Source organism: Lepidochelys kempii, chromosome 1, assembly GCF_965140285.1.
Source record: "Lepidochelys kempii isolate rLepKem1 chromosome 1, rLepKem1.hap1, whole genome shotgun sequence".
Taxonomy (NCBI): domain Eukaryota; kingdom Metazoa; phylum Chordata; order Testudines; family Cheloniidae; genus Lepidochelys; species Lepidochelys kempii.
In genome coordinates this window covers 286,171,199-286,195,668 of record NC_136380.1, presented here as the reverse complement: position 1 = coordinate 286,195,668, position 24,470 = coordinate 286,171,199, and the positions used below count along the sequence as shown (strand labels likewise).

Below are 24,470 nucleotides of genomic sequence, written 5' to 3'. Positions count from 1 at the left end.
TATTGTTTAAAAAAAAAATTCATCTCCCTAACTGATATAGTTATACTGGTACAAAAACTGTGCAGAAAATGCCTAAAATGTTTTCAGTGTAAGATTAAGAATGTGGTTCTGGTGTATATTAAGACCTGTACATAAAGTGCTTGAATAGGCTGTTGGACAGCATGAGACTAGAAGATCTTTACAGCCTACCATATTTTGAGCAGAACAAGCATCCGCTGACATCAGTGGAAATTGTTCAGGCAGCGTGATGGCAAGATTGGGCCTCCATAAGTCTGAAGACAAGTTTCAAATGTTCAGTTGACCACAAAATAAAGAGAAGAATGTGTAAAGAATTAGTCCAGCAAAGCCATTATGCAAAGATGGCCAACTGAATAACCCTGACTATAAGGATAATGTTTGCAATATAAAGCATCCGACCCCCTGCCGAAACTCACAGGATACTGTACAATATAATAAAATACGATAAAATACAATAAAATCATAGTAAGAAACTGCTCTTAAAAATTAAATAAAACCCATCAAGAAGTTTCAATATAAGAGAAAAAGGAAAGTATGGTAAATGGAAGGATATAAATGAGACTAGTCAAGATCATATTGAAAGCACCTTTGAAATAGAAAAATAGGAATTATGTATGTAAGGCAGGGGCGGGCAAACTTTTTTTGGCCTGAGAGCCACATCGGGTTTCTGAAATTGTATGGAGGGCTGGTTAGGGGAGGCTGTGCCTCCCCAAACAGCCAGATGTGCCCCCCCTGCTTCTTTCCCCCTCACAGCCCCCCTGGAACCCCTGCTCCATCCATCCATCCCTCCCTGACCATCCTTGGACCCCCCGCTCCCTCATCCAACCCCCCCTTCCTGACTGCCCCCCAGGGACCCCTGCCCCCATTCAACCCCCCTGTTCCCCACCCTCTGACCACCCCAACCCCTATCCAACCCTCCCTGCCCCCTTACCACGCTTTCTGGAGCACCGGTGGCTGGAGGCGCAGCTGCACCAGGACAGACAGCCGCGCCGCCTGGCTGGAGCCAGCCACGCAGCACAGAGCACAGGTCAGACCGTGGCTCTGCAGCCGCGCTGCCTGTCAAAAGCTCGCCGCCCAGAGCATTGTGCCGGCAGCGTAGTGAGCTGAGACTGCGGGGGAGGGGCCAGGGACTAGCCTCCCAGGCCAGGAGCTCAGGGGCCGGGCAGATGTGGCCCGTGGGCCATAGTTTGCCCACCTCTGATGTAAGGTGTAAAATCATGATCCTATTGAAGTCAATGAGAGTTTTTCCATTGCCTTCAAAAGGACCAGGATTTCACCCAACTTAGAATTCCTGATCTAAAGCGGGGAAAGGTTGTAACCTGATAATGTCACTTTTTTGAGTTTGACTATAGTGAATGCCATCCAAATTATTTCCCTTTTTAGCTTTCCAAATTGTGCTGCAATAGCAACATGAAAGCCAGATAGGTAGAATAAGGTGCACAGGTTTAATTTAATTTTGAATTTGAACAAATTCCACACTCAGTTACACCCATGCAACCACAATGAAGTCATTGGGCATGTATGGGTGTAACTGAAGCCAAAATCTGGCTCATACTATGCATAGAATCATAGAATCATAGAATATCAGGGTTGGAAGGGACCCCAGAAGGTCATCTAGTCCAACCCCCTGCTCGAAGCAGGACCAATTCCCAGTTAAATCATCCCAGCCAGGGCTTTGTCAAGCCTGACCTTAAAAACCTCTAAGGAAGGAGATTCTACCACCTTCCTAGGTAACGCATTCCAGTGTTTCACCACCCTCTTAGTGAAAAAGTTTTTCCTAATATCCAATCTAAACCTCCCCCACTGCAACTTGAGACCATTACTCCTCGTTCTGTCATCTGCTACCATTGAGAACAGTCTAGAGCCATCCTCTTTGGAACCCCCTTTCAGGTAGTTGAAAGCAGCTATCAAATCCCCCCTCATTCTTCTCTTCTGCAGGCTAAACAATCCCAGCTCCCTCAGCCTCTCCTCATAACTCATGTGTTCCAGACCCCTAATCATTTTTGTTGCCCTTTGCTGGACTCTCTCCAATTTATCCACATCCTTCTTGAAGTGTGGGGCCCAAAACTGGACACAGTACTCCAGATGAGGCCTCACCAATGTCGAATAGAGGGGAACGATCACGTCCCTCTATCTGCTCGCTATGCCCCTACTTATACATCCCAAAATGCCATTGGCCTTCTTGGCAACAAGGGCACACTGCTGACTCATATTCAGCTTCTCGTCCACTGTCACCCCTAGGTCCTTTTCCGCAGAACTGCTGCCTAGCCATTCGGTCCCTAGTCTGTAGCTGTGCATTGGGTTCTTCCGTCCTAAGTGCAGGACCCTGCACTTATCCTTACTGAACCTCATCAGATTTCTTTTGGCCCAATCCTCCAATTTGTCTAGGTCCTTCTGTATCCTATCCCTCCCCTCCAGCGTATCTACCACTCCTCCCAGTTTAGTATCATCCGCAAATTTGCTGAGAGTGCAATCCACACCATCCTCCAGATCATTTATGAAGATATTGAACAAAACCGGCCCCAGGACTGACCCTTGGGGCACTCCACTTGATACCGGCTGCCAACTAGACATGGAGCCATTGATCACTACCCGTTGAGCCCGACAATCTAGCCAGCTTTCTACCCACCTTATAGTGCATTCATCCAGCCCATACTTCCTTAACTTGCTGACAAGAATACTGTGGGAGACCGTGTCAAAAGCTTTGCTAAAGTCAAGAAACAATACATCCACTGCTTTCCCTTCATCCACAGAACCAGTAATCTCATCATAGAAGGCGATTAGATTAGTCAGGCATGACCTTCCCTTGGTGAATCCATGCTGGCTGTTCCTGATCACTTTCCTCTCATGCAAGTGCTTCAGGATTGATTCTTTGAGGACCTGCTCCATGATTTTTCCAGGGACTGAGGTGAGGCTGACTGGCCTGTAGTTCCCAGGATCCTCCTTCTTCCCTTTTTTAAAGATTGGCACTACATTAGCCTTTTTCCAGTCATCCGGGACTTCCCCGGTTCGCCACGAGTTTTCAAAGATAATGGCCAATGGCTCTGCAATCACAGCCGCCAATTCCTTCAGCACTCTCGGATGCAACTCGTCCGGCCCCATGGACTTGTGCACGTCCAGCTTTTCTAAATAGTCCCTAACCACCTCTATCTCCACAGAGGGCTGGCCGTTGTGGGTTCTTCCGTCCTAAGTGCAGGACCCTGCACTTATCCTTATTGAACCTCATCAGATTTCTTTTGGCCCAATCCTCCAATTTGTCTAGGTCCTTCTGTATCCTATCCCTCCCCTCCAGCGTATCTACCACTCCTCCCAGTTTAGTATCATCCGCAAATTTGCTGAGAGTGCAATCCACACCATCCTCCAGATCATTTATGAAGATATTGAACAAAACTGGCCCCAGGAGTTGTGTTGTGCATAATTAGCAGTTGGTATTTGGCCCAGTCACCAGTGTAACTGAAGACAGAGTTAATTTGGCCTATAATGTGCAATTTAGGAAACAAGCTATTTACAACTTTTAGATCTTTGTTTTAATCCTTCCAGTATTTGCAGACAAATCTTGGATTCTCTTCTGGGTAGCTCATAGTGTTTGTATTCTCTGAGATATTCTTTCCTTACTGGATTCTCTCCTCATTTAAAGCAACAGAAACTAAGAGTAGCTCCAATTAATTCACTGGACTCAACCTGCTGTAAACTTGATGTGAGACAAGAGTTGGGCCCAAAAATTCTAAAGTGGACAAAGGTGTTGGTTCTTTCACAATAATTTTTTCCCCTAAATCTTTGCCAGGAGCTTGAGTGAAATGGATGTTAACAAAAACAACCAAAACACGAAGAGTTTTAAACTTTCTGAAACCTGAGAAATTGTGGGCAGAAAGAATTTTAGCCGACTCAAGTAGGACTAGGGAGGGAATATTATCTCTGTGTTTGGCACTGGTGCAACTGCTTCAGAAAGAGTGTGTCCAGTTCTGGTGCTCACAATTCAAGAAGATATTGACAACTTGGAGAGGATTCAGAGAAGAGCTATGAGAATGGTGAAAGGAATGGAAAACATGTCTTACAGTGAGAGACTGTTTATTTAGCTTAATAAAGAGAAGGTTAAGAGGTGACTTGGTCACCGTTTATAAGTGCATACATGATGAACAAATATTTATAATGGGCTCTTCAGTCTAGCAGACAAAGGTATAAGACAATACAATGGCTGGAAGTTTAAGCTGGACAAATTCAGAATGGAAATAATGCATACTTTTTTTAATAGTGAGGGTAATTAACCTTCAAACAATTTACAGAGGGCTGTGGCTGGATTCTCCATCACTGGCAATTTGTAAATCAAGATTTGATGTTTCTCTAAAACCTATGCTTCAGTTCAAACAGGAATTATTTTGTGAAAATTCTATGTCCTGTATCATGCAGGAGGTCAGACTAGATCATCACCGTAATCCTTGTGGCTTTAGAATCTATAAATTTTTACTCTGTCTCATCACTTATGAATGCCTACTGTTTCTCCAGACCTCTGGCAAAAACAGACTATACAAGACCTGATATTTTAATGTCAAAAACAGCCACAAAACACAAACAAACAAAAATATTCAAGCCTTCTGTATACCTCATAATAAAGGGTACTTGTTTTCCTGCTTGCTAATAGTGACCATAGCATAATTAAATTTAACCTTCCTGTGGCGGGGAAGACACTATACCGGACCAACACTAGCATTTAATTTCAGAAAGGGGAACTACACAAAAATTAAGAGGTTAGCTAAACCGAAATTAAAAGGTACAGCACCAAAAGTAAAAACCCTGCAAGCCACATGGAAACTTTTTAAAGACACCATAATAGAGGCTCAACTTAAATGTATACACCAAATTAAAAAATATAGTAAGAGAACCAAAAAAAGAGCTACCCTGGCTAAACAATAAAGTAAAAGAAGCAGTGAGAGGCAAAAAGGCATCCTTTAAAAAGTGGAGGTTACATTCTAATGAGGAAAATAGATAGGAGCATAAACTCTGGCAAATGAAGTGTAAAAATATAATTAGGAAGGCCAAAAAAGAATTTGAAGAACAGCTAGCCAGAAACTAATAGCAAAAATTTTTTTACATTCATCAGAAGCAGAAAGCCTGCTAAACAGCCAGTGGGGCCACTGGACAATCGAGATGCTAAAGGCGCACTTAAGGATGATAAGGCCATTGTGGAGAAACTAAATGAATTCTTTGCATCGGTCTTCATAGTTGAGGATGTGAGAAAGATTCCCAAACCTGAGCTATTCTTTTTAGGTGACAAATCTGAGGAACTGTCCCAGATTGAGGTGTCATTAGAGGTGGTTTTGGAACAAATTGATAAACCAAACAGTAATAAGTCACCAGGACCAGATGTATTCACCCAAGAGTTCTGAAGGAACTCAAAAGTGAAATTGCAGAACTACTAACTGTCGTCTGTAACCTATCATTTAAATCAGCTTCTGTATCAAACGGCTGGAGGATAGCTAATGTGACGCCAATTTTTAAAAAGGACTCCATAGGTGACCCCAGCAATTACAGGCCGGTAAGCCTGACTTCAGTACTGGGCAAACTGGTTGAAACTATAATAAAGAACAAAATTATCAGACACGTAGATGAACATAATTTGTTGGGGGAAGAGTCAACATGGCTATAGTAAAGGGAAATTATGCCTCACCAATCTACTAGAATTCTTTGAGAGGGTCAACAAGCATGGGGACAAGGGGGATCTAATGGATATAGTGTACTTAGATTTTCAGAAAGCCTTTGACAAGGTCCCTCACCAAAGGCTCTCAAGCAAAATAAGCAGTCATGGGATAAGAGGGAAGGTTCTCTCATGGATTGGTAACTGGCTAAAAGATAGGAAACAAAGGGTAGGAATAAATGGTCAGTTTTCAGAATGGAGAGAGGTAAATAGTGGTGTCCCCCAGAGGTCTGTACTGGGCCCAGTCCTATTCACCATATTCATAAATGATCTGAAAAAAGGGGTAAACAGTGAGGTGGCAAAATTAGCAGATGATACAAAACTACTTAAAGAAAAGGAGTACTTGTGGCACCTTAGAGACTAACCAATTTATTTGAGCATGAGCTTTCGTGAGCTACAGCTCACTTCATCAGATGCTGTAGCTCACAAAAGCTCATGCTCAAATAAATTGGTTAGTCTCTAAGGTGCCACAAGTACTCCTTTTCTTTTTGCAAAGACAGACTAACACGGCTGTTACTCTGAAAACTACTTAAGATAGTTAAGACCCAGGCAGACTGCAAAGAGCTACAAAAGGATCTCTCAAAACTGAGTGACTGGGCCACAAAATGGCAGATGAAACTCTATCTCGATAAATGCAAAGTAATGCACATTGGAAAACATAATCCCAACTATACATATAAAATGATGGGGTCCAAATTAGCTGTTACCACTCAAGAAAGAGATCTTGGAGTCATTGTGGATAGTTCTCTGAAAACATCCACTCAATGTACAGCAACAGTCAAAAGAGCAAACAGAATGTTGGGAATCATTAAGAAAGGTATAGATAATAAGACAGAAAATATCATACTGCCTCTATAAAAATCCACGGTATGCCCGCATCTTGAATACTGCATGCAGATGTGGTTGCCCCATCTCAAAATTTATTAGGAGTATGGAACAGCTTCCTTATGAGGAGAGATTAATAAGATTGAGACTTTTCATCTTAGAAAAGAGACGGCTAAGGGGGAATATGTTAGAGGTCTATAAAATCATGACTGGTGTGGAGAAAGTAAATAAGGTAGTGTTGTTTGCTCCTTCAGATAACACAAGAACTAGGGTCCACCAAATGAAATTAATAGGCAGCAGGTTTAAAACAAACAGAAGGAAGTATTTTTTCACACAGTGCAAGTCAACCTGTGGAACTCCTTGCCAGAGGATGTTGTGAAGGTCAAGTCTATAACAGGGTTCAAAAAGAACTAGATAAATTCATGGAGTATAGGTCCATCAATGGCTATTAGCCAGGATGGGCAGGGATGGTGTCCCTAACCTCTGTTTGCCAGAAGCTGGGAATGGGCGACAGGAATGGATCACTTGAAGATTACCTGTTCTGTTTATTCCCTCTGGGGCACCGGGCATTGGCCACTGTCGGAAGACAGGACACTGGGCTAGATGGACCTTTGGTCTGATCCAGTATGGCTGCTCTTATGGTCTTAGAGGTCACTCTATACATTTGAACAGGAGAAATAGGGATTCTGTGCTGCTTGAGAAGTATATTTTATTTAGAGAGGCAGAAATACAAATTATATAAATACTATTTTAAAAAATAATACTAAATACTACTTGAGGAACAAATCTCATTCTTTTCTCACTTAATCGGCTCTGCCTGCTACTGTGTGTTACAATATTCCACTATTTAAGCCTTGTAATATATTAGCTAAGTACAATAAATGATTGACACCCCAGGGTATTTTTGTAACATATCCTGATAATTATTGCCTACCATGTTGAGTTATCAACTTCAAGTGAACAGCCAGGTAGCAGATCTGAACGGAAATGGATGATTTTATGACAGTAAGCATCATGCATTTGATACTTAGAAAAAGCAGAGTGCTAAAATCTTGGCACCTAAAATAAAATGTCAGGTACCTGTCAGATTAATTCAGAACTCTGTGTGTTTTATCTGATCTTTGATCTTTACTTTCTTTTTTACTCTAATTATTTGTTCTGCTCTGCTCCCTCTGCTGGAGTCTTGGCTAAACTGAATGGTAAAATTGTTTCCTGAAAAGATTAATCATGCATGAAGTGTTTGCTTTACAAATGTTCCACAGTCCAGATTTAAGTAAGCCTTTGATACCCATTTATATCAGAAAAAGGCCTACAATGTTCAAGAATATGTGCTGTTTAAAATGACTATATTGCAAAGCTTCTGCAATAAGAGTTTGCTCTTGGATGCACCTGAGCAACTCTATTGACAGGTGTAATGAAAAGCAGAATTTGAATCAGTGTTTTATAATATCTCTGTTTTTAGAATGGTAGCCGTGTTAGTCTGTATCAGCAAAAACAACGAGGAGTCCTCGTGGCACCTTAGAGACTAACAAATGTATTTGGGCATAAGCTTTCATGGGCTAAAACCCACTTCATCAGATGCATGGCATGAAAAATACAGTCAGCAGTATATATATTACAGCACATGAAAAGATGGGAGATGGGAGTTGCCTTACCAAGTGGGGGGTCAGTGCTAACGAGGCCAATTCAATTCAATAGGCCGCTTCCACCTTGATTGAATTGGCCTCATTAGCACTGACCCCTCACTTGGTAAGGCAACTCCCATATTTTCATGTGCTGTAATATATATACTGCTGACTGTATTTTTCACGCCGTGCATCTGATGAAGTGGGTTTTAGCCCAGGAAAGCTTATGCCCAAATACGTTTGTTCGTCTCTAAGGTGCCACAAGAACTCCTTGTTGTTTTCGTTTGTGTTAAATTCAGTCCTGATTTGATAGGAATGGTTTATCTGGGTCAGTTATGTGGTATTCACATGATGGGTTCAACTATGCCTAGCCCTTTGTGAGGGCACAAAGCAAGGGAAAGGGTGTAAAGAGCATTTCTCATGTAGCTTCCCCTCTCTCCAGGAATCTCCACAATGGGCCAGATCCTCCTCATTGGCTTCAGTGGAGCTACAATGATTTACACCACCTGAGGATGTGGCCCATGGCCTCCTCCAGGAAAGTGATGTTGCTGGATCTAGCATCTCTGGAGGGAAGAGGGACAGGTAGGGGGGAAATACATGCTGCTTTCCAAGGATGGTGTTAATCAGCAGCTACTAAAGTTAGACATTTATAAATCAGCAAGTCCAAATAACCTGCACCCAAGAGTTATTAAAAGAGCTGGCTGAGGAGCTCGCAGGATCATTAATGCTGATTTTCAATAAGTTTTGGAACACTATAAATGGAATAATCCAGGTAATTACAGGCTTGTCAGTCTGACACTGATCCCAGGAATAATAATGGAATGACTGATACAGGCCTCTATTAATGAAGATTGAAAGGAAGGTAATATAATTCATGCAAATCAGTGGGGTTATGGAAGATAGATCCTGTCAAATTAACTTGATCTCTTGTCCTGATAAGATTAAAAAAATTGTTGATAAAAGTAATAATGTTGATGTAATATATTTAGACTTCTGTAGGGCATTTCATTTGATACCACACAACGTTTTGCTTAAAAAATTAGAACAATATAAAATTAACCTGACACTCATTAAATGGATTAAAAGCTGGCAAACCGATAGGTCTCAAATAGAATTGTAAATGGAGAATCATCATTGAGCAGGTATGTTTCCAATGGGGTCCCCTCAGGGGTCAGTTCTTGGCCCTATGATATTTAACATATTTCTAATGATCTGGAAGCAAACATAAAATCACCACTAATTAAGTTTGCAGATGACACAAAAATTAGGGGAGTGGTACATAATGAAGAGGACAAGGCTCTGATACTTAGTGATCTGGATCATCTAGTAAGCGGGGAACAAGCAAACACTGTTCATTTTAATATGGATAAATGTATATGTATACATCTAGGAACAAAGATTGTGGGCTGTACTGACAGAATGGTAAGCAGCAATTCTGAAAAATATTTAGGGGTCATGGCAGATAATCAGCTAAACATGAGCTCCCCGTGTGCAACAGTGTTGTCAGAAGAGCTAGTGTGATCCTTGGATGCATAAACAGGCTGATCTCGAGTAGGAGCAGAGAAGTTATTTTACCTCTGTATTTGGCACTGGTGCAACTGCTGTTGGAATACTGTGTCCAGTTCTGGTGTCCACAGTTCAAGAAGGATGTTGATTAACTGGAGAGCGTCCAGAGAAAAGTCATGATAATGATTAAAGGATTGGAAAACGAGGAGTGACTTGATCACAGTCTATAAGTACCTACCTGGGAAACAAAAAATTGATAATAGGCTCTTCAATCTAGCAGAGAAAAGTATAAAATGATCCAAAAGCTGGAAGTTGAAGCTAAGTAAATTCAGACCAGAAATAAGGCATCTTTTTTTAACAGTGGGGTATTAACCATTGGAACAATTTACCAAGAGTTGTGGTCAGTGGCAATTTTTAAATCAACATTCGGTGTTTTTCTAAAAGAGATGCTCTAGGAATTATTTTGGGGACGTTCTATGGCCTATGTTATACAGGAGGTCAGAATGTTTGATCACAATAGTCCCCTTCTGGCCTTGGAATCTATAAATCTATGAAAAGCTGAGATTCCCCCCTCGCCTGTTAGTCAGGAGCACACACATATCCCTCATTACGAGAGCTCTCCTAATGCAACAACCGAGTCTCATTTACCTTTTTAGCATACATTTTAATGCAAACTCTCTTTGTGCAAACTCTACATTTTAAATACTTGAATAACGACAGCCTTCTGTAAAAAATCAACTTCTTATGCTACCTATCCTTCCTGCTGTTGATTAAAAAAACTTACATAATGGGCTCAGTTATCGATCTTTGGTTATTCTAAAATGTTACTGCAAGTGTGGCTGAATTTTTAAATATTTAGCTTTTTGTTTAGATTGTTTCTGTTACCAGTGTACAGAAAGGCAGAAGTAGTCATGCTATTTCCATTTTTTGTTATTCTAAAAATCTCTGTAGACAGTGTATTCAAGATGTGTACTGCATCTCTATCTTAAATATTTCTCCCTGCAAAACTGCTAAATTCTAGAACAAGATTTTCCCAAATACTAAGGTTGAATCCTTTGGTGGAAAAACACATTTTTACCATAGATTTTCAATGGAATCCCAGTAAAAATTGCAGATGTAGTGTGAAGTCAGCTCTGAGAATAAATACTATAATTTAATTGTCAGGAAGTTCTTACAGCACTTATTTATATGATCAGACTTGCTTCTGTGGGGTTATGAACTTAGATATTTGGCAATGTAATATCACTGCTTATTTGCATATTCATTTTGGAAGACACTGTAAAGAGGTAATTAAAATAAAAGTTATGCTAGCTTTATGTCGATAGACTCTAATGAATTATCTATCATCATCTATGATGGGAGGTTGTATTCTAGATGCCTGTTGGCAATAGTATTATAGAGTAGGCAATGTGCTCCAGTGGATTCAGTGACAAAGACTTGTATTTTGTTCTTACCCTGCCTTTAACCTGCCAAATGATCTTGGGCAAGTCATGTTGCCAGTGTGCCTCAGTTTCCCCTGTGCTGTGTAAGAGCTAAGTATTATTGCCATAGTGTTGGCAAACCAAATATAAATACTTTGGACAACAATAATGTTTAATCTTACTTTTAATTTCTGTGATGATGGATTTGCATTAAAGACCGGCATATTTTGAGAAGTTAAAGTACTCCATCATAGTATTAGGTAGCTGTTAAAGTAGTCTGCCCATAGTAAAAGTACAGCAATACTGTGTTCAAAAGGTGGGAATATCTTGGAAACATCATTACCATGTATAAGGCAATATCCAATTTAATTGAGAGTGGATTGCTTGGGTAGCTGTTCCTAGTCACTGAGAATGGGTTGTATCATCTTGTCAGTGTTTTGACCTGAGGCTGTTTTATTTTTCAAAGACTTCCATAAAAATAATCATTAGTACATTATATTAGGCTAATGAAAGCCCAAGGCGAAAAAATTAACAGCAATAACAGTATTTCCTCTTGACTATTTATACAAATTATGCTTCGGCTTAACTTGTTAAAAGTTTGTGAGGATATAAATGTAAAAAATTGGTAAGTTGCAAAATGCATTTTCTCTGTAATACTGAGTTTCGCTAGACTAGTCTGGTGATGGATAAAAAGAGTTTGTAATGTTCTGTATTTAAAAATATATTCTAATGGCAGATGAACAGTTTTCCAAAAGTCATTGGAAGCCATGCATGTATCCCAGGATAGATTTTTGCCCTCGTTTAATAGATGTAAATGCATTTTAGAAAATCAATCTTCAGAGATGAATTGTCTCCAGTAATATCAGCTAATAATAGACTAGTAGCTTGGCCTCCAACTAAAGCCTTCTCTAGCATATGTTGAAAGCTAGTTAAACTCCCAGACTCTAGCAAAACAAGTTAAATTATCTTGTACAGCTTGTTTTAAGTATGGTAATTGGTAACTGAAGATTCTTCATTATGCCTAAAGGAAGACAATAAATAAAGAAATCTGGAAAAAATATCTTTTATTTTTATTCATGCTCCTGGACCATACCTCTTCTTGCAATGTTTGCAGGTTTGGCACCATTTGGTGAACACTCAAGATCTCCTGGAATCTTTAAACAAACAAGTTGACCATTTCTATGGTGCAGTTTGAAATACCTATCGTTTTTCAAAAACAACTTTCCACAAAAATGTCTCCTGCTTTCCACAAAGGGAATTCCTCTCCCTGCAGCCCTAATTACTAGCCAGAAATGCAGAATGGGTAAGATGCAGAATTCAGTCAGGGGCGCTGGAACAATTTGTATAGTGTGGGTGCTGAGAGCCATTGAACCAAAATGTAAACCCTGTGTATGATGGAAACCACTTCAAGCCAGGAGATGCTGCAGCACTTCCCACACCCCTAGTTCCAGCACCTATGTATTCAGTGCTGGAGCAGTGACCGGCCTAACATATGACAACTCTGGGCCTTTCACTGCTAGAAATGGGAAATTTATAGCAATAGAATATGGGGGTTCTCAACTTCCTTGTGAGATACATGGCACTTGCTTCTATCTTTGAAAGTGGCAATAAATTGGAGACATTTTTATATCTAGAAAAATGATGGTTTGAGATGTTTTAAATGTATAGTAGATTTTCCTCAGCTTCTGAACCATTCAGCTGAACTCAAGGAATGTGTCTGTGTTTCTACAGTGCCTAGCACAACGGGACTCTGTTTTTGACTGGGCCCTCTAGACTCTACTGTAATTACAAATACCTAGTAATAATGGCTAAGACACTTGGATTTAGAAGGACACAAGAAATAGTCCTTGAATAACTTTCCTGTAAAGTATGTGGCCTATGTACAATAATGTGATGGTGTGGTAGACTAGAACATTCTAATCACATTCATTTTGAGTGACTTTCATAACTCACTTACGGCTTCACTACTTGTGAGTAGTGTGGCCATCCCAAACTTATGCTAATGAAACCTTTTTACCACATCGTGCATTGTATAGTCTATATCAGTGGTTCCCAAACTTGTTCCACCGCTTGTGCAGGGAAAGCCCCTGGCAGGCCGCACCAGTTTGTTTACCTGCCGCGTCTGCAGGTTCGGCCGATGGCGGCTCCCAGTGGCCGCGCCGCAGTTCGCTGCTCCAGTGCCAATGGGAGCTGCTGGAAGCGGCAGCCAGTACGTCCCTTGTCCCGCGCCGCTTCCAGCAGCTCCCATTGGCCTGGAGCAGCGAACCGCGGCCACTGGGAGCCGCGATTGGCCGAACCTGCGGACACGGCAGGTAAACAAACCGGTGCGGCGTGCCAGGGGCTTTCCCTGCACAAGCAGCGGAACAAGTTTGGGAACCACTGGTCTATATTACGTGTGTGTGGATGCACACTCACACACAGAGGATATGCCTACACTTCAAGATGGAAGGTGTAATTTCCAGCTTGAGTAGATGTACTCATACTAGCTCTCATCAAGCTGGCATGCTAAAAAAGACTCTCGCTGCGGCAGCACACGTGGTGGGATGAGCTAGCTGCCCCAAGTACATGCCTAGAGTCTTGGACAGGCATGCACTTGGGGCACCTAGTCCCTCCCATCACTTGCATTGCTGTAGCTATGCTCTAGTTCACTAGCTCAATGAGAGCTAGCACAAGTATATTTCCTTGAGCTAGGGATTACACCCCCAGCTCAAAAGTATAGATATATCCTGACCATTAGAAGGAAGGACCTGGATTTCCCTTTCTCTCAAACACTTGGATGGCTATATGGAGAATGCTGAAAAGGTTTTAAAAGTGAGGGGAAATTCATAAATTTGGAAAGAAGTGACAGTGAAGGAGTTGGCCATTGAAGGCGATCACAGACTTGTGACTAAACTTTTAAAGGGTTTATTTGTGCAGTTGAATTACAAAATGCATGCAAAATAATCCTGACTGAGCATGCAGTTACCTAGTTTGATAGTGTTCAGTGACAGGAATTGCATGTGAAAATTTGGTGCTCATTTTGAATGTTGACAGTCTTCAAAAATTTAGCCCTTGACATTGTAAATCAGCAAAGAGGAAAATCTATTCATACCTTAGGTGCACCTGCTGGGAAAGAAACCCTTGAATTTAGATTAATTAGATTGAGATGTGACTACCATTCCTGGGGATCCTCCACAGTCTATTTTGAGCTGAGATAAGGCTCAGTCTCCCTCTTTGCAGGTGCAAAATGAGTTCATATCTGAGCACATGTGCCTTTCAGCTACCAGGTTGCGTGTGTAAGTCAGGTAGTTATAGGCTCAAATACCCAAACTTGCACCCCAATTTTGGTTTCTAGTGCTAGCCTTCTGAAAATTTAGCCCTTGATATTCAGAAGGATTTCCTACAGAAAATGTTACTCAATGCCTATAGGGACTCCTAGCAATTCAGATGTGTTTGGAAGTAATTTAATTACTACACTGGTAGCAGACTGGCACAGGGTATGATTAAGAAAGATATCACTGCAACGAGTACTGTTGCCTCTGCAATTATTCATGCAAATCTTTGTATTTTCTGCAAAGACATTGTTTGTTCCCTGACATGTCACTATTCCTAGACAACTCCTGGATAACTGGTTTGAGAATTCAGACTGATGGGCTGCTGCTGTTTTTGTTCCTCACTCTCTCTCAAATTAGCTCTTGCCATTTGAGGTACTCTAGCCTAATTTAGTGGTGCATTAATTTAAAAATGTTTCTGTCCGATGTTGTTCACATTATGGGCCAAATACTGCCTTCAGCATTTATTCTCATGGCAGAATTCCCACGGATGTCAGAGCGAGTTGCACATGTATTTTAATGGTAATACAGGGCATTATGTTTCCCTATTGTAAAAAATATGTTAAAAGGATTGTGGGATTCTAATAATTGTAAGTTTAACTATATTTTGTATGTTTTCTTTATCGTTGTAGCAAGCAAGAGCCTGTCAAATTTGAACATAAATGCTTGTGGCTTTAGTTATTTTGTTTCAAGTGTATGAATTTGAAAATGTATAGATTTTGGGCCAGATCCATAGCTTTGTTGAAGTCAGTTGAGGATTTGGTCCTTTAATTTGAAGTTCTGTTTCATCACGACATTGAAAATACTATTTTACAAGCACCCACCATTCTCTCTTCTCTTCAAGCAAGAGCCAGACCTGCCCTGTTGCTGACAAGCTAGCATGGCGATCGAGCGGGGAGGGGGGGGCCCAGGGGGGGGGCCAGGGGACCCAGAAAATGCACACTTTGAAAAAAGAACCCTGCTGGTATAGACTACTATTGTCTCATAAGACAATCCAAAGCACTCTTTACTACTTTTCTCAATAGGAGCAATGCATAGGACCACTGTTCACCAGCTAGCTCTTAGTGCTGATAACGGCATTCATGCTCCCTATCTCAACCAATAGACATGTTCCTTGTCCTGAAATCTATGCCCTCTGGGAACATGATCCGAACCCTGGCAGGTTAACTGGGAGCCTCCTTTATTGGTCCCTTTGGGCACTATCAAGAATTTGTGTTTGGCTGCCCAAACTCTACGAGTTTCCTGAATTGCTGGTATGACCTTCTGTGGCTGCCTACGTTAACTCGACAGGCCCAGTTGTGGAACTGATACTCACATAAGTAGTCCCGTCGACTTCACTGGGATTTCTCTCAGGCATAAGTGCTCACCAGTAAGAGTAAGGGTTGTGCAGTCTTGCCGAATCACTACACACAGTGGCAGGAATTAGCCCAAATGGCAGACAGGCTAATTGGACTTTATAGAGGACATTTTTAGTGTGTAGAGGCTCTGGTGCATGCACAAAATGTGCTCCCCACAGCCTCCATGTATGGAGGTGCTTGTCTGGCTAGCTGGAGGAAAAGGGTTGTTTTTTCCTTTAAGGACCACCCCTTACAACAGGGGGATGAGGGGGAAGTGTAAAGGGATGGATAGGACAGGCAGGAAACAGCTGGGCCCCAATTTAGGGGAGGATCACTGCCCTTCCTGCTGACTAGAAGAGTGAGGGAGCATTTATACCCCATGCAACCCGAGAGAATCCCTCTTTTTACCAGGATTGGGTTGGCAACACCCACCCACCCATGAATTTGCAAAAGGACTAGTTTCAGAATAGCAGCCATGTTAGTCTGTATTCGCAAAAAGAAAAGGAGTACTTGTGGCACCTTAGAGACTAACCAATTTATTTGAGCATAAGCTTTCGTGAGCTACAGCTCACTTCATCGGATGCATACTGTCCACAGTATGCATCCGATGAAGTGAGCTGTAGCTCACGAAAGCTTATGCTCAAATAAATTGGTTAGTCTCTAAGGTGCCACAAGTACTCCTTTTCTTTTTGCAAAAGGATTAGGTTACCTCATGACCAACTTGGGCATTATGGTAGTTGCCCTTTTTTCCTGGAGACTGGGAAGGAATTTTTCCATAATAGCTGGGTTGGGCAGGGTGGATTTTTTTCACAGTAGGTCTGGGACCCAGTGGGGTGGGCAGGGGGGTTAGGTTATAATATCTCAACTTAGTATGTGAAACTTGTGGTGGATGTCCAGTGTGGGTACTCGGTATGGAAGGGATATGGTTATCCGATAAAATGAATTAGAAAAGGGTTTGAAGAAAAGCATCCTGTAAGGAAGTTGAATAAGAGGAGGGTTTTTTATTTTTATTTTATTTTTTAATTTTTTAAGCCTTTTAAAAGGAGCTAAGAAAGGGGGTCTTGGGACTCCTACATCTGGAGCAGTGGGGAGAGGAGCCCCCTTTCGCCTCATACAAGGGCAGGACAGTAGGGATTGCAGGAATGGGATGGCAGGGACCAGACTGGAGATTGTATGGAAATGATTAAGGAAATGATGATGACCTGCATGGTACAATTTGTTACCAGATGCTCCCAGATATTTTAAGTGAATAAAGTTGTGGCCTAATTAAACCATATCCATTGCCACTCTTTCTGTCTGACTTCCAGCATGGCTGGACAAGTGATATAAGTGGCCCAAAGGAGTAACCTGCTTCTAAATACAACTGCCTGTGCAAATGGGTAATTGCATATGGCAGTAGAGGCCCAAACTTAGGTGTGCACCAGGGCTTCCATTCTATTGAAAAATGGATCACGTAAGGCTTTATTGGGCAAATATGTAAGTAATGAGCTTCCATGAGGTATGCATTTCTGTTGTTCTCTTAACTATGGGTAAACATATTTCATTGATAATATTTTGTGGTCCTGTTGCAGATAAATATCTTTTTGTTTTGTGTTCTGTTGTAAAAACAAAGAAGCCAAGAAAAGGCAGAAGAGGCAGTGTGGTGTGTATATACATACACACACACACACACAGAGAGAGAAAATGTTTATTTAACTAGTAGTTTTAAAGAAATTTCTAAAAGTTTGTGTATATTGGGAGTGACTGGTACAGTTCTGGTGCATGTCCACAGCAGGAGCAAGGAATGAAAGCTGTTTGCCCATATTCTGACCATCTCTAAGATGTTGCAGACAAGCCAGTCTGTAGGGTGCTTGTGACAGGTATCAGTTGCGCCCTAGGAGTTAAGATAGGTGAGGTCATCGGGGTTATACGTGTATCATCCCTGCTGTGCAGATTAATCCTGCTATTAAGAGGAATCAGTTAGTCAAGAGAGCTAGGTTTGGTCTGTGTTGGCCAGAGCTCACATTAAAGCTGTTTTTGTAGTATACCCAATATACGCACCTGTTTCAGGATGCATTACTCCTGTTTTCAGGTGTCCTTAGCATTTGGCCTTTAAAATATAAAATATGAGCAAGTATATTGTGACAGACCCAGACCAGTGGGGTACATGAATCTGGTAGAAGGCAAATATACTGGATGAAGTTTTCTGTTCCCTGAGTGACCAGAGCAGGGGCTGCGCTAAAGCAATCAGGAACCTGCTAGAACCAATTGAGACAGACAAGCTAATTAAGACACCTGGAGCCAATTAAGAACTTACTAGAATCAATTATGGCAGGCAGACTAATCAGGACGCCTGGTTTCAAAAGGACCTCCCATCAGTTAGTGGAGGGTGTGCAAGGAGCAGGGAGTGAGAAGGCGTGCTGCTGGAGGACTGAGGATTACAAGCATGATCAGGCCTCAGGAGGAAGATCCTGCGGTGAGGATAAAGAAGGTGCTGGGGGGAGGCCAGGGGGAAGTAGCCCAGGGAGTTGGAGTTGTAGCTGTCATGCAGCTGATACAGAAGATGTAGACAGCTGCTATCTACAGGGCCCTGGGCTGGAACCCGGTGTAGAGGGCGTGCCCGGGTTCCCCCCTCATTCCCTCAACTCCTGGTTGGACACAGGAGGAGTTGACCTGGTCTGTGAGGAACACCAGAAGGGAAGGTCTAATTTGGAAAGGGATCTGGCCTGTCCCCGACCCACTTGGAGGGACAACAGAGACTGTAGAAATCGTTCTCCATTTCCTCCATGCTGGCCGGTGATGAGGTTAGCTGAGTGAACGGCAGGTTTGAGCCTCTAGCAGAAGCGGCCAAACTGAGGGCTGCTGTGAACCTCTGAGTGAGCAAATGCTCCAAAAAATCGCAGGACCCACCAAGGCAGAGGAGGAACTTTATCACAATATTTATTTACAAAATCCCATTAAGACCTATGTAGAAAATGCATGCACCAACTGATTTTGCTTAACATAATGCTTTGTACCTTCTTATTCGTTAATCTATAATTCACTTGACTGATGGGATTTCAGCATCTATATTTTTGTTCCTTTGCCAAAATAAATCTTTTATTCCTTTGCCAAAATGAAAGGGTAGTCCCCTACCAATGGCATGAAAGAATTAGTTGATGAAATATTACAGTAAAAATGTGAATTAATAACTTCACTGCTCCCTGATTGATCACTTTGATTTTAAAGTGAAGGTACAGAGGCCTACTTCTATGAGCGATTTGATAATGGTTGTGAAATACTAACACGGTTCCCTGTTATTTTAGATTCTGTACTCCAACTGTTTTTTTCAATCGTACATTTTCAGGGAAACATCAGTACAGTAGAAGATCAAATATACTAAATTTAAAAGATTGATGGCTGAAAACATTTATTCTATACTGTGAAACAGGGTGTGATTAATGTGAATTTTAAATGTTCACATACATAAATTCAGATCATTTGCTTATCTCATGATCTCCCAGATGATGGAAAAGTAAAGTCAGTCATTGAAAAATAATATAAAATAACTAGATACTATTAGGGGCACTTTTAAATAACTTATTAAAAATGGGAGGTTAATAGGTAGCGTAAATACTTACATCTAATATACAGGTCTGAAATATGTTTTGATTTTAACCATGCTGTTCCTATTTTAGGATGTTATCATATCTTGTCTACATTATTTTATTATGCAATCTCTTTTTCTACATTTACTTTTGTGGTAAGCCAACTCTGATGATACTGTAGAAGTATGGGAAAGACTGATAAAAACTATACAAAGAAAAACAGAATAAAATTTAATTACATGGAACTTAGCCTAAAACAGAAATTGATTGAGTTCTGACCAGAGCTTAGAAGGCTAGTGGTTTCCTGTGCCAGGAACTACTGTGGAACCCCACCAGGAAGTGTGCTACATAGCAGGATCACATTACACCCTTGTTTTATGGTTCATTTCATTTATTTAATGCAATCTGAGAACCTGTAAAAGGAGCATGTTAAAAAGAGGAATGTATTTTTACTCCATTTCTTTTAATCAAAATATTTATTTTTACAAGATACCTAAAGTAACTTAGGACAAAATCAATAGCATTGTACATCAGGTTATACTATAAAAGCAGTATATTCCATATTCATGAAATGTCAATAAAAATGCAAATTTCTTATTTTTGTACAGCTTAGTTTTTCTACTTTTAGTAACCCAAGAATATGCTACAGTCTTAAAACAACAAACGTATTTCCTTTCCTTTTATTTCTCCAAATAAATGGTAATATGGTATAGTGGTTTATTAAAATAACTTCAACTAAAAAGATTGTTTAGCACACCAGCATATTTATAGAGCATGATAAAACACTCCTGAATCTTTGGAAAGTGGATGTGCTACAGCATATATTTTGTTTGACAAAGCTGTCTTCTTAAGAAAGAAAAATGTTTAAAATGCTAACTAGATAATGATTCATCAGTCATGGCAGAGGAACTAATTTTTGTTAATGTACTACTTAAAAATGTGTGGAATGAGCAGCTGGATACCACACTTGTAGCATGCCATACTAAGGCTCTGTCTGTTTTCCCCTACAGTGATCTCAGTATGAACAACATCACTAAGCTGCCCTCGAACCCCCTGCACAATCTCCGCTTCCTGGAAGAGCTGTAAGTATCATTGTATCCTTGAGGGGCATAGTCAGCACCAGACACATTCCTGTGTTTGTCTCTCATACGTACTGTGGGAACCAGATAAAACAGTGCAGGAAAGCTGTCAGCTCTGACACTTTGGGCACATGCGGAAACACTTAGTTGAAAAAACCAATTGCTTGTGATTCTGGAAATGCACTTGTAAAAGAGTTACCATGAGGCTACAACTTCTCTAAGCAGAGACAGAGCCAAACAAATTAAAAATTTTAAACAAGGGCTGTGTAAAAGAGCTGGATAGCTTTTTGGAAATAGTTAAGCAGCAGGATATTAAAAGTTTGAATACTGGCTCATGTTTATTAAAATAGCAAGTAAAGCTATAATCAAAACCTGCTGCCTGGTTCTGCCTATGTCAAGGACAATTGAGTCCACATTTCATAGCATCAAGGCTTCTTGTCCTAATCACTTTTAATTACTGTTTCCTTACTCTTAAATTTAGCATCCCTCAAGGCTGACTGTAAAACACCAAATCCTACAAAGATCTTAGAGCTATGCCAGCCAGTACTGCAAAAGAAAAAACAATGTACAATGCAAAAACTAGCTAATGAAACACAGCTTCAAAAGAGGACTGGGATTGGAAGTGATGGTGACTAACCATAAGTGAAAGGCACTCTGTGTGCAGGAGACCTGGATGTGGCAGTGTCCTTAGTTATTATGATCTAGGTTTAAAAGTCATCTTCAAGCTCTCACTCCATAGTGTGATGGAGAATCAATGGCTAATGACCCATATACCTCGTAGGAAGAGGCTGACACTTGCAGTTACAGAAACTCTCTAAAAAGTTGATAAAAAGAACTATTTAGGCATCGGCCCCTGATGAATCATAGAAATGTAGGCGTTGAAGGGACTTTGATAGGCCATCTAGTCCAATCCCCTGCACTGAGGCAAGACTACGCATATTACGTCTTAAAAACCTCCAATGATAGAGATTCCACAACTTGTCTAGGTAATTTGTTCCAGTGCTTAACTACCCTGACGTCTTCCTTTATTAGCCCCTAAAGCCAGGGCCCCATCTTTTTCTGATTTTTAACTGCTAGTACACCACAAAATCCACATGGGAAGTTATGATGGTACCTCCACACAAAAAATTCATTTTAAAGGTAAAGGAAATGTACAGTAGTAACCCTGTTTTCAGACTCCATTAAGCTATAATATTACTTCAGAACTTTAGTGTCCTCACTAATGGCCAGTTATATGTTGCCACCTCATCCTTCAGACTGGCATTTCAAACAGCAAAACAATGTGCACGTTAATAGTCAATGGAATTGCCCTCTGAAAGCTCAGAAGAGCAGCTGACACCTTGTAAATCACTTTGAAAACTATTCCATTTACAGTTTTCTTTTTTTCCTCCTCTGTCTTTCTTGTTTTATTACTACGAACATTTGCATGGAAACAAAGTATATCTTTTAAGCTTCATCTGCTCCTTCTACTTATTGCCCAACTGTGATACTATAATGTCGCCACTACAAAGTATTATGATATCAAATACATATAAAGTGGGTTGTGCCACCAAAGCTCTGTTTCTAGATTTTGTGTTTTAGTTACTTCTAAACTTCCAACTTCCTCTAAACGGTCATAACCCTCCTAACGGAATCATAGAATATCAGGGTTGGAAGGTCATCTACTCTAACCCCCTTCTCAAAGCAGGACCAATCCCCAATTTTTGCCCCAAATGGCCCCCTCAAGGATTGAACTCACAACCCTGGGTTTAGCAGGCCAATGCTCAAACCACTGACCTATCCCTCCCCCTTTCCAAACTCTTTCCTTTTTTCCAGACACCTCAGAAATAAATGTTTTATTTTTCCCTGTAAACACAGAAGCTGATTCTCTCGATGAAGTAGGTTAGGGTGTTCACTGGCTTATACCATCACAGACCAAGGAATATGGCTCCAGTGGAAAAGTTCCCATTCTCTTTATTATTATTTTTTTCCTTTGGGACCCTTTCTTTTTCCCATGTTGATACATTCTCTCTTTCTAGCAATTGCTGTTGTAATTGCTACCTATCCCAGTGTTAGGTAGGAGGGACATATGAGGCCTGGTTGTTACCCTTTTCTCTGAGGCCAAGCATGCTGCCTCTGAGATATCCCTAGTTTTCATTAGCATTGGGACATCAAAATTCTCAAGGATCCTTTGCAAAACTAGTCTCCTGCATGAGTCTTACAGTAACATGTTATAAAAATAAATAACATCTTGTAATATATCTGGTTAAGAAGACAATTCAGCATGAAGGGTTATTGTATCAAAGAAGTTAGACATGTAAATGGCATATTAGCTCATCTAGTTTAGATCCTTACTAATACAGGATTATTCCCACTCCAGGCTGAATTTCAATGCTCTGAACACTGGGGCTTCCATTACTCTTTGGGAGATTATTCTGCAATATTAGTGCATTTCATTCACTGACAGAAGACTTTTCCAACATTTTCCTTCTTAATTTCTTACCATTACCCTTTGTCCCAAACTAAATAATTCTACTGCCTCCTCACTGCTAACACTGTTCAGCTATTTATACTATTATCATTTTCTGATTCTCTTAGCCAAGCTATAAAAAGTTAAATATTTATATTCAAATATATCCCAATAACGGCCCCACACTCTCTTTGAAACCCTACAGTTGTGGCACTGAGGTCATCAAATGTATTTACTTATTATTTGTTTGGCACTGAAAACGTTCATACTGGATACCTCATTATGAGCCTGATTCAAAAAGCTCATTGAAGTCAGTAGGTGTCTTTCCATTGGCTTCAGCAGGCTTTGGATTAGACACTATGTAGAGGAAGTCACTATGCTCAAAGTGTTCTTTTCAACACTTTCAACTGTTCAGTAAATTAAGTACAAGAGTCCTTTTAGACAAACCTGTAAACAGAGCTAAGAATGTTTACAGAGCCCTGCTGCCCATCACATAGGAAGTGACGCAGAAAGTAGAAGAATCTGCTACTGTAGACCTTATAGCATTAAAAAGAAGCAGTTCTTATCTGCAGCTTGGGATAGCAAATGAGATCTTTTATTTAAGTGTCAGTATGCATCTCTGCAAGGGACATTGGCTGGGTAGGAAAGTTACAGTGTGTTGGGATTGCAGTAATCTGCATAAGAGAAGGGACACAGAAGGAGAAAAAATATGGAGCCTGTCGTGTATTGGCAGGAAGCAGAAAAAGAGATGAGAATGTAGGAAAAGTATCAGTAGCATTTTGTAGGTGTCAGAGAGGTGGGTGTGTGCGTGCGCACCTGTGTGTTTGACAGGGGATGCAGCAGAGGAGGAGCCTGCTGTGTGCTGTTGGATAAGAGGAGGGAAAGGAGATGCAACATGCTAAGGTTGTGGCAGGGAGGGTGTATGTGTCGCGTACCCAACATATCACTCTGCAATGTTTCTTGTTCTGAGAAATCCTGCGTCACACATCACCACCCAAAATATGTTGAGATTTTGTTCAATAAGGAAATTAAACCAACTATATTAGAACCAAAACAAAGACCTATGATTGAATGTACATTCTATTATTAGTTATTCATCTTGTGCCTCAGGGCTGGATCCTGACTCTCCACTAAAGCAGAGCTTAGGCCCTGTCTGCACTACAGAGGAAATTTGATCTAAGTTACGCAATTTGAGTTACGTGAATAGCACAACTCAAATCAACATGGTTCCCGCAGGGTCCACACTACGTGATGCCAACAGGAGACGCTCTGCCATCAACTCCCCCTACTCTTCTTGCGCCAGAGGAGTACAGGAGTCACCAGGAGAGTGTTCTGCCATTGATTTAGCAGGCCTTCACTAGACTGGCTAAATAGACCGCCGGTGCATTGATCGCCGCTCATCGATCCCCCAGTAAGTGTAGACAAGCCCTTAGAAACTCCGCAGGAGCAGATCTTCTCTCAGTGTAGCCATGAGGGACATAATTGGTTCTTTTATTAACCTAAAGTTTTGATTAACTAAAGCGTGAAAATTTGAGATTAATCTGTGTTCTGGAGGGGAAATGTGCCCCAAAATGTTTGTAAGCATTGTCTTTCTCTAATTGTTTCGGGCCTAATTTTTTGCTTAAATGTCTGAGGGGGAGC

General features: G+C 40.9%; 1 protein-coding gene across 2 annotated transcripts in view; it reads left to right on the top strand.

Moving 5' to 3' along the window:
* LGR5 (leucine rich repeat containing G protein-coupled receptor 5) overlaps nucleotides 1–24,470 on the top strand; it is a 127,024-nt gene that overhangs the window by 35,926 nt on the left and 66,628 nt on the right. For both annotated transcript variants that reach the window (XM_073327781.2, XM_073327778.2), the window contains exon 2: nucleotides 20,312–20,383. In XM_073327781.2, coding sequence (XP_073183882.1) covers nucleotides 20,312–20,383 — 72 coding nt within the window. The remainder of the gene's footprint in view (nucleotides 1–20,311; nucleotides 20,384–24,470) is intronic.